The sequence below is a fragment of the Magnolia sinica genome, chromosome 19, assembly GCF_029962835.1.
Source record: "Magnolia sinica isolate HGM2019 chromosome 19, MsV1, whole genome shotgun sequence".
Taxonomy (NCBI): domain Eukaryota; kingdom Viridiplantae; phylum Streptophyta; class Magnoliopsida; order Magnoliales; family Magnoliaceae; genus Magnolia; species Magnolia sinica.
This window is the reverse complement of record NC_080591.1, coordinates 58697433-58709024: the sequence shown is the minus strand read 5'-3', so window position 1 is coordinate 58709024 and position 11592 is coordinate 58697433. Positions and strand designations below refer to the sequence as shown.

The window sequence follows — 11592 nt, the reverse complement described above, 5'->3', positions numbered from 1 at the left end:
GAATGGACAACGTGGATTAGATGTACACATCAAGGTGGGGCCTGCATAAGCAGCCCACCCCAAAAGCATAATTATATATACATTTTTTTTTGTACACCCCACTGTCAGTTCACTTTTCATGTCTCAGCCATGTCCAGCATCCCTGGACGCTGGACGGTTTGCATACGACACATGTATAAGGTGGGTCCCATGTGGACGTGGCACACTTGATTTGGACCAACTTGATATTTGTGTTTTCCCATCTCCCTAAGGTAGGGCCCAAATGGTTTAGACGGTTGGATAAGATATACATCAAGTGAGGTACATCTGGGTGGGCCACATCGCCACATCGTCACACACAACAAAAGTGAAAGAGAGAGAGAGGCACTCACCTAAGGATCTTCTCTCCCTTCTTTCGCCAATGCGATCTAGAGCTCCAAGGGGCGCGATTCAACAGTTGAGATGGGCTTTGGATGGTGGGGATGGGAGATAGGAAGGTGGGCCACACCAAGCTCTCTCTCATGGAGGTTGAGACATGAGTTGCTTGAGAGAAATGAGAGAGATAAGAGAGATGAAAGATGTGATGTAAAGAGAGAGAGAGGGATGTGTGAGAGAGTGATGGGTGATGGGGAGAGTTGACTTTAAGGGAGGGGTGGTTGTACTTGGGGATGAGTGAGTGATGGGGTGTGATTTGTACTTGATTGATATGATTGATGTGATAGATTCTCTTGGGATTAGCAACACGTGACATTTTCCTTGAACTAAATGCGGGCTCACGTCTCCTGGCTCAGGTATTGGATAAGCGCGCGAGATGCGGCATCGGAACCATGGCGACCATGCGGTCCCAAGGGTACAAGTCTTGGGTCGAACCGATTCTGATATACGGAACATGACTCAGGATCGCGCGCAAACACCGATAACAGATCGTGGGTCACCGGAATTCAATCGAGAGGACCGCGGAAGCCTATGGAACGGTACGGGCTAGGATACGGGTCTTACAGAAAGTACTTATGATTGCGCTTAGCTTTACTTCGCCTAAATTAAATGTTGTCACAACTACCACGTTTCAATACTGACAATCTTGATGGACCAGATTGAATAGCATTACTCATATTGTCCAACTATTTCATTGGTTAACCATTTGTATATTTTCTTAAAATCAAAATTTGTTTTCAACATTATTCTATATGACAATCATTGACGTTACTCAATGAGGCCCAAGTGAGAGAATGTAAGAACTTTATGTGGTTAGCTTTACTGATCAACAGTCTGGATTGTCCTGGCAATTGGACTATGTGGTTGAATAAACCAGTGGGCCTCACTTGAGGTGATCCGCTGCGCAACCGTGCGTATTAGGGCTGGAATGTTATAGCTGTCTTACACAGACAACAGTTGAGTTGAACTAGGACACAACAATGTGGAGCAGTGGGAGAGAGTTATGATGGGATTCAAACTCTCATCTCTTTAGCTTCTATATAAGAGAAGAGCTGGATCCCCAATCTAACACAGCGACAGAACTCGAAGTCATATCTGATATTCTGTATAAGGGTGTGAAGGAGTGGAAGACTACAGCATTGGTATTCTGATATTCTTATCTCGCATCTATGACGTTTCAGCTAGATAAGTCATCCGAACCCTAGATCTCCATGTTCTATGCATAGAAGATCCTGGATTTTCGCATCCAAAAATTCTTACACATCATACTTAAAGAGTCTCGACACTAAGATAAAGGATGGTGAGCACCTCACCACACGGTCCACATCCATCAGGTCATTTCAAAACCCTGGCGGGCCACATCACGTGAACTGAAACGTTTTATGCATTATTTTACATGGTATGGGCCGCCTGAGCCTTGGGTCGAGCTTGTTTTATATAGACAAGAACATCATAAAGAGTCACATATGATGGACGGATTGGATGAATCTTCTACATAACAGTGGACAATTTTAACAAATAAATTACAAACATTCACGGTAAAATTAGGGTCATGCTATCTTTCTCATTATGCTGAGTTGCCCCACCCAACCAAACCCCCACCTCAAATTTTCAAGTGGGGCTCGACATTAGTTTTATTGCCTCAAACCATTCCAAATCGGGTCCATCGCCATTTCCGATTACGGGGCACATTGAATGAAAATGGTCACGGGCCATCTGCAGGTCTACATCAAAGAGGTGGACCGCATTTATGGGTCACGTGGACTATAATTTACACAGGTCCTGGTTTTTCGCCATTGCAAGTCTCGATTGAAGGCACGTGTATGCAAATCCAAACCGTTCAAATCTTGTTCCTCGGTCAGCCGTCAAATAAACAAGTAAAAAAAAGCAATGGCCAGCCGTTTAAACCCAGTGTCCAGATGTTTTTTATCATGTACCTGACCCATGATTTGGACGGTCCGGATTGTGGGACGTGCATAGCGGATGAGTTGCTACTGTTTAGTGAAGCGCATAAAACGCACACAATAATTATTTGTTCTGGATTTATCTCAAACAAAACCAAGAGAAGTTTTCAGAGAGAGCGAGAGATATTCCTGCATAAAATCATGACAGTTAAACTCAGCAATCTCGGCATCGGGCTGGCCTCAGTCTTCCTCTTCTTTCTCCTCGCTCTCGCAGCAGAGCTCTTCTACATCGTCTGGTGGCGCCGGAGATTCCGCCGTGAAAATTCCGCCGGAGCTGACATAACCGGCGACCCCTACGTCAGCCCTTCCAAGGAGCTACTCTTCTTCCTCTGCTGGAAGAACCAGTCCCGTGTCGAGCCCGCCGGAGCAACCCCAGGCCACGTTCTCAGCTCCGCCGGAGCCGATTTCCCCTCCCGGCCGGAATCTGACTCCCTCTCCACTAAGGCACGCTCCGATGCGGCGAACGGGGAAAGAGACGACGCGGAATGGACGAAGATGTACGGTCCGTCGAGGGTACTGTTCACGATCAATGAAGAGAGGGAGGTGTCTCTGTCCGCCGCGACGGACGATTTGGAGAGAGGGGTGAGAGAGCCGACGCCCTTCTCGACGCCCTGCGACTCTCCTCTTTTCTACACGCCGTCGTCGTCTCCGCCTCGGGAGTCCAAAGCATCGCCGTAAATCTGACGCCCTTGCCGGAAAACGATGGTATTTCCGGCGGAAATCTCGGCGGTCGTGCTTTCGTTGAATGAAAGCTGTCGCCGGAATCGTTTTTCGCGGCGTTCTTTTACTTGTAGCTGCGCTACCGAGCGAATGTGGGGCCCACGTGATTTAAGCAAGACATCCAACCCGTCCATCAGATGCATGTGCCTTATTTTACTTTCAAGTACTGAAAATGAGCCCGATCCAATCCTTGGGTGGGCCACATAACAGGGAACAAGATGGGAGGGAATGGCTACCCTTGATTTGCACTGTGGCCCACCTGAGTGGAAGAATAGCCTGATTTCTTCATCCAGGCCAGATGAAGGGTTTGAATGGACCGGATTGCAGATACACTACACGGTGGGCCTCCTATTCAAATCAACGGTAGGCGTCCAACAGAACTTGTTCCCTGTGGTGTGGCCCACCTGACTTTTGGATTGGGCTTTGGTGAGGAGGGTAAACTTAGGTCACGCATCACATGGACGGTTTTGATGTCCTGAATTCATAACGTGGCCCCCACTTCTGTACGGTACCACCGCGTCCCGTTAATTGGCTTTTGTGATTTTCTTCTGGAATTGACATTTACATCCTCTATTTTTATATAGTTTCCCTTTCTGTTTGTCGCTATTCTCTTTTGCTTCCAAACGACAAAAGCAAAAGAGCGATGAATTAAAAAAGTGGCAGTTAAGACTTAAGATTAAAAAATAAAAAAATAGGGGCAATAAATATCAATTTCATTTCCAAGGAGTTTTCTACTGTAATTAATAGTGGTTGTTTTTGCTAACGTGAGCCATGGGGTGACATTTAAGTCGTCAGCACGCGTCAGTTGATTGCTGTAAAAGTTGAATAGTGTCATGATTTTATAGCCGTTTGACGATCGTATACGTGTCACTTTGCTATTGCTTGATGAAGAGATGAATGATGGGATCCGCCACGCGTGCTGTGCATAGATTCTACCCAAGCGTTCGGTTGCGAAATGTGGGCCCAATGTATGTTTTGAGAAAAGCTCTGATACTCGCTTGGAAGCGGGTTGGCTGGTGTACTACACACCACCAATCTAGCGTCGAGCGAAGACCACCGCTAACGCTCCTCCATCTCCGAGTTGTACGAACGGTTTAAAGTAGATGAAAGTTACGTGGCCCCATAATGATGTATTTAACATATCCACTCCACCGTTGATCCATTTTGTGAAATCATTTTAGAACTTGATACCAATAATAATTTATATCCAAAGTTCAAGCGGAACACACCAAAAATAACAGTACTGACAACGATTATCCCGTTGAAATATTTGTAGGCTCATCGTAACATTTATTTTCCTTACAATCTCTTCGTAAGGCCAAACAGACCTGGATGAAGAGTAAGTTCAGAAAGTAAAACAAAATATTATATTGATCTAAAATTTATGTACCTTAAAAAGGTTTTCAATGGTAGACATTCAATTCCGACCGTAAGAAGCTCAAGCGACCAACTTGCCAATTGGACAGACAGTTTGGAAATAAATCATACCTCGTGATGGGACCCACAGAACTTAGTGACGTTCACACACCAGCCAGGTCAGTGGTGTGTGGTACACCAGCAATCCAATCTGCTTCCCTCTGGCTGGCTATGATGGATGGTAAGCACTAAGCAGACATTTAGAAATTGCACACGTGGCATGTTAAATTAAACAGACTAAATTATGGTACCTAATGTTGATGTATTAGGAGCTAGGAAGTCGATTGCGTACTGAGTAAACTCCTGATTTAAATATTTTATCTACTCCACTCCGTCCATCCATTTTAACTTATAATTTGAAGGCTTGAGCTTAAAAATGAAGTATGTCTAATTCTAAAGTGGACCACACCACATATAGTGTGAATTGAAATTCCATTGTTGAAAATTTCCTGAGGCCCATGGAAGTTTTGAATAAAGCTGATATTTGTATTTTCCTTTCGTCCATGTCTGTGTGATTTTATGAATAAGTTGGATGACAAATAAATTTCACCATGGCCCTAGCAACATTTCAACGGTGGTAGTCATTATTTCCACTGATTCCCCTGCTGTGGTCCATTTAAGCTTTGAGCATACTTATATTTTGAACTTAACTGTTAAAATGAGCTGAAAAAAAAAGGACGGACCATACATTCATTGTAGGCCCAATTGAGTTTTCGAGTGTAATAAGTAACTCAGTATGCAATCTCATTTTTACGAGCCAAGGGATAGTTGAGCGCGGAATAGGTACTACCCCCAACTGTTCGAGCTCCCGACAAGCAAAGGCAAAAGGCTCTGGGGGCCATTGAGGGGCCACCATGATATATGAATTTTATCCACACTGTTCATCCAATTTTCCATGCCATTTTAGGTTATGAACTAAAAATATCTAATATCCAATAATCAAATGGACCACATATTGGGGATTAAATTTGTACCATTGAAAAATCCTAGGGACCAAAGAAATTTTTTATCAAGATAAATTTTTTTTTTTTCATGTCATTCGGGTGTATATGACCATATCAACAGGTTGGATGGAAAATAAACAACACGGTCCACATTAAGAAGGTTTCAATGGTGGGCGTCCTCAGCGGAAGCGGACTGCGTACTGAGTAACTCAGCAAGCTAAAGCGTACTTAGTAAACTTTGTAGGGCCCACCTATGATGTATGTATCTCATCCACTCTGTCTCAGTTTTATATTATAATTTTATAAGTTTAAATTAAAATTGAACTGTATCCAAATCTCAAGTACACCACACCACAGAAAACTGTGGGCACAATGGCGTCCACCGTTGAAATATTTATAGTGCCAACAGTGATTTTTATTTGTGATCCAACCTGTTTATAAGGTCATACATACATGGATGAAAGGAAAACAAAAATCTCAGCTTGATTTAAAATTTCTTTGGCTTCCAAGGAGTTTTCAACAGTAACAGTTCAATTGAAACTATTTCCTATGGTGCGGTCCACTTGAGATTTGATATGCCGATTTTTGTAACATACCATAAAATGAGCTAGTAAAATGGATGGACGGTGTGGATAAGACATATACATAATTTCGGATCCATAGTTTACTCAGTACATAATCTGCTTCTGTCGTTAGCACCGCTGCTTCCTGTAGTGTGGTCCACTTGAGCCTTCTATTTTTATTATTTTTGGTCTAATAATCTAGAATGATATGAAAAAAGGGATGAACGGTGTGGATGAAAGTCATACATAACGGTGGCCCCTCAGTGGCCTTCGAACTTCCGCTTGTCCCGAGCTCCAAACAGGCAGAGGTACTACCTAGTCCAGGCCCGGATAGTTGCGCACCATGGATTTGGGTAAGCGGTTTGGCTAGTGTACCTCACACCACTGACCTGGTTGGTGTGGGTGCCTGTCGTGCAAGACGGGCGCTCATGCTACTCGAGCTCCGGGTTGTACGAACGGTTCAAGTTCCAGTTTGTACGAACGGTTCAAAGGGGAAGCGGATTGGCTGGTGTACCGCACACCTGCGATATAGCTGGTGTGGTATGTGTCGTGCGAAGACGAGCATTGCAGCTCTTCGAGCTCCCAGTTATACCAACGGTTTAAAGGAAATCAAAGTTATATGGCCCATTAAATGATATATTTATTACATCCACCTTTTTTTTTTTTCATTTTGTTAAATCATTTTAGAGCATGATACCAAAATTGATTTGTACCCAAAACTTAAGTAGACCAGACCCGAGATAGCAATGGAACAATGATTCTCACCCATAAAACATTCATAAGGCCTATCATAACATTTATTTTTCATCTAATTTACTAATAAAGTTACTTAGACACATTTATTTTTCATCCAATTCGCTGATAAAGTCACTCAGACAAGGATGAAGAGCAAAAAAAAAAATCATATCAATCCTAAACTTCTGTGATCCCAGAAGGGTTTCAATGGTAGACGTTCAATCCCCCACAGCTATTTACGGTGTAGATGTGTTGCACTTGATATTTGGATCTGTCTTATTCTTCTGTTCAAGCCTCAAGGCTAGCTCGCCAGATGAAAGGATGGTTGGGATATAACACATCCCTCCTGATGGGACCCACCGAACCTTGTTTCACCGGGTATGTGTGACCTTATGAACAGATCGGATGGAAAGTAAACGTTACGGTAGGCCTTAAGAATGTTTTAACGGTGAGAATCATTGTCCCCACTACTATACGTGGTTTGATCCACTTGAGCCTAGGTTTTTGGATCAAGATATAAAATGATCTCTCCAAATGAATGAATGGTGTAGATATGATAAATACATTATTATAAGACATGTTCCTTTGATATCCTTTGAACTGTTCGCACGACTCGGAGCTCGCGGAGTGTCACTGCTCTTCGCAGGACGCCTACCCACACCAGATAGGTTGGTGGTGAGTGGTACACCAGCCAATCCGCTTCTTATATCCACATCGTTCATCCATTTGGCGAGATCTTTAACAGCATGAGTTCGAAATCGAGTTATTTTCAAAGCTCAATATCAGCGTAGAGAGCCTGTTATAACCTTTATTTTCTATTCATTTTATTAATATAGTCACGAATACCTAGAGGAAGAGAAAAAACAAATATCATATTAATCTGAAACTTCCCTCGGCTGGAAGGGTTTCAATGTTAGACGTTCAATCCCTTATTGCTTTTTTGCAGTCATGAGGCTTGCCAAATGAATGGATGGATAGACATACCTCATAATGGAACCCACAGAACTTGGTAACGTCAGCACACCAGCCAGGTCAATGGTTTGGGGGATTTGAGGGGATTTGGATTCCATCGTTTTGACATCATTAAAGTAACGGGGGTTTCAAATCCAAAGAATTTCACTATACTAATCTATTGATCAAGTAGGTTAGTTGCTCGGTTGTGATCCTATGCTTGTGATTTAAGACTTAGAATTTCATTATTTTTTGTTATGGTATATATTTTAACGGGCTTATTATAATCATAGTGTCATATTAAAGTTATTTAGTAATTAAATTGAAACTTATATAAATATATTATGCATAACTACTTTTGTATTATAGGAATAATGAATCTAAGTTGCCAAATTCAACAAGAGGATTTCAAATTGATGGTATTTCAAATTTAAGGGATTTTTATTCCACGGTGCCAAACAAGGCTTAAAAATGTGTTTATCTCCATTATCGTCATTCCCTGTAAGAACCTAATTAGAGGGAGTTACGTGTGATCTGTATAGATCCGCATAGTGCATTTAAATATCTACAGAAATGTATGGAAAAGATTTCTCGATAATTGTAGCTAGAATGTATCAAATGGTGTCATGTATTGCCTAAGCAATTGATGAAGAAACAATCATGTGTAAATGGTTACAAGATAGGTGGCAAAAGAAGAAGCAGATGAATTCTAAGTAGTGGAGAATGGTTATGGTAACCGTCGGGACATGGAAAGATCTAGATGGTTGGATCAAAGCTATAAATATAAGAATAATGTAAGAAGAAAAATCATCTCATACTAATCCAAACAAACCAAATCTATCTTTCAATTATCATGTCAATTTACCAGCCAAATTATATTCCATAGTGTAATCTTTCACTTTTCCTATCAAGCAAGTTACATTTCTTAGTGTAATCTTTACTTTCCAGCCTGTTGTCTTATATTCCGTAGTGTGATCATGACGTAGGGGGAGGACGTAAGGTTGAGCACCGTCTTCCTCAAGAGGATAACTATTCCAAATCCACGGAACTTCTCTGGACTCCTCACAGAGACTTCTCGAATCCACGAGGAAAGAAAGCAGAAAATAGAAATAAATTCTAATAAATTCGAAATTGATTAATGAATGAGTAAAAACGAGTTCACAACCCTTTAAATAGAGGTACCAAGCAATGGGAAAGAAATCAGAATCAAACTACAACTAAAACTCCTAGAATTCGCGACTTACTATAAATAGTAAACTTACTATTTATAGACGGCCGTGATGTCTACTAGTGCGCAAGGTTTTCGGCCAAAAATAGTAAGTGTCCTATTTGGCTTCACCAAACCGTTCTCCTAATTATTCTAAGCTCTTTTCATGTTGGGCGCAACTCCTAAAGCCCGACGGATGAAGAGTTATAATCAAACTAAAACTTACTATTTATAGTAAAAACGAAATTAAAACCGGAAAACAACCATCGATCAAGGGGTTTTTCGTAATTTCGGGCTACGCAACCCGGCATAGTAGGGTTGGTTGGCTAAAGTAGCTCATTCTACCCCAAAATCATATATTTTACGTCAGATAACTCATTCCGGATTGCGAGATATGCCCGATCTAAGGTCCAATGGTCCGGATCACTTCTGTTGTCGACCGGGCCTTTTCTGATCCATCTTGGCCATGAAACTGTCCGCGACCCGCTCTACATCAGATCAGTAGCGATAATCAAGTAGCTTGTAACTTTTAGCCATAGTTTGAGTTTACTCTAGCGTGTTGAATTTAGTTCATCAATCGGAAATATGTTTCACAGTTGTTCTTCGTGACCGACTGTAAGAATCTCTTTTTCCATTTCATTTTATCTGTATTGACTAGTCCTTTTGTATGGAAGGCAAAGGTCCAGCCCATTATCAGAGGACGAACCCCGCCCTCTGCATATTGCCTGATCTAATTATACACATTAAGTGGGTGGTTGAATAGACAACCGATCTCCTCAAATCTTGGTCATACAGTCATACACTATGTGTCTACCTATCTTCACGCTTTGGGTCATTGTTGTTCAATTTGAATTGAAGCCGCAATTTTAATTCTAGCACACTCACACAGTGTCGAAAACAACGGCAATAAGTTTTTGGCATGCCCGGTAGGACCCTATCTCTAACATACCGGTGTAATCTTGTCAATTATGAATAGAAGAAGTTCTCGAATTATCGGGGTTGATCCCTCTATGCCAACCGCACCACCTCCAGTCGAGGACGTGCAGGTTCCCCCAACCCCTGAGGTTTTGAACTTAAACAATAGTCCAACATTTTTTGCTAGGAATCTGGGAGGAGCATTAACTTCTTGAATTGTTCTTCTACACAAAGTAGTTGTTGTGCTTCGAGATGTACAGATGAGCATTTAGCTTTTGCAAGAGTATGGAAGGGCCTAGGGGGGAACAATTTTGTATTTAAGTTGAGAACAATCGATATATGATAGCCAAACTGAAGCAATGCATTGATTGATAGCTATGATGGCCAAACAGACACCATTGGTAATGCAATACAATGCCAAGGGAAGTTCTATCGGCAATGCAGCTCCGCCGCCACCCATGCCTCTTCCACAACGTAATGCACCATCGATTCCTATCCCAGAGATGAGAAATGCGCCACCTCCTATGGAAGTTAGGTGACTAGAGTGAGAGGCTAGAAATTTTATACCTAAGAATAGGAATCAAGGGTCGCCATGAGGATTCAATCCCCAATAGTTCCCTAGATTCCAGGATAATGTAAACCGATTTGGTCCAAATTACCCGCTAGTCATAGAGCTTCAGTGGATGGATCGTGGCCAGATTGTACAAATTGTCTAGGAAGTTATCGGCCAAGTACTCGGCCGCAACACTATTCTGGTGTATCATAAACCGTACCTATTTGGTTGGCTAGACGGATAAAGGGGGGAGGGAGCACAGACTAATATCGGGGCATAGAGTCACCAGGGGATAAGACTTGACTACAGCTTTGTCCTTTATTCGATCTGATCCGAGCGCAGTTGGATCAATCCTTTCCACAACTCCTAATTTGATTCCCCGTCAGCCTACCCCCATGAGCTCGCTCTTAAAATGAAGTGAAAATCAAGAGGAGGTGCTTTTGAGTTTGCTTAAAGATTGATTTTTCAAAGGCATTTGACAAGATACGATGGAATTTCTTAAAGGTTGTGCCTAAATGGATAGATCAGCAACACCCATAGCCAAGGAACTATCGATCGGATTTTGCCTTATTTTTAGGCAAGCCCGTTTAATCGACCATCGAACATGTTGGCCGGTTTACAATGCGGTATGGAGAATTGGCCAACAACGACATCATAAATTGTGGTTATTTGGCCATTTACTAACGACAGCAGCCTTCACATGGTACTCAAACTTATTGGCAGACTCAATACATACATGGCAAGAGATGGAAGAAAAGTTTCACGCTCAATTCTTCTCTAAGAACAGAGGAATTACTATGGCCAATTTCGCACATTTTTTGCAATTGCCTAGATAATCGTATGAAAGCTAAGTCACACGGTTTAAGTGGGCGAAGGTTGTTATGACCGAGGCCGAATTTGTGCAACTTGCACAAGACGTACTTGAATATAAACTTCGTAAAAAGTTCATAGGTACGGAGTTCATATATTTGTATAACCTAACTAAAAAGGCCTCTAGCTATGAAGAACTCTTGTAAGAAGGAACCAAACAAAAGAACTCGTCCTTAGGGACATATTACAACGGCCCAAATTATGAGATCACAATTGCCAAAGTAGTGGCTAAAAAGCCATTAGAATGTTCCTCCCTGGTCAAAGAGAACTTAACCATGCAGAAAGCTCAAAAGATTTATGCCTTTGACATTACTAGAGTTGAAGATATATTTGACATTTT

At 42.0% G+C, this 11592-nt stretch overlaps 1 protein-coding gene across 1 annotated transcript; it reads left to right on the top strand.

Moving 5' to 3' along the window:
- The first annotated feature begins 2454 nt into the window (after window positions 1-2454).
- LOC131235265 (uncharacterized) lies at window positions 2455-3704 on the top strand. The gene has a single exon (XM_058232401.1). The coding sequence runs from the start codon at window positions 2520-2522 to the stop codon at window positions 3054-3056; it is 537 nt and encodes a 178-aa protein (XP_058088384.1). The 5' UTR covers window positions 2455-2519; the 3' UTR covers window positions 3057-3704.
- Window positions 3705-11592: the final 7888 nt, after the last annotated feature.

Excerpts from the sequence above, each read along its gene's own strand:
- LOC131235265 (XM_058232401.1), top strand. The coding sequence starts at position 2,520 with ATGACAGTTAAACTCAGCAATCTCGGCATCGGGCTGGCCTCAGTCTTC.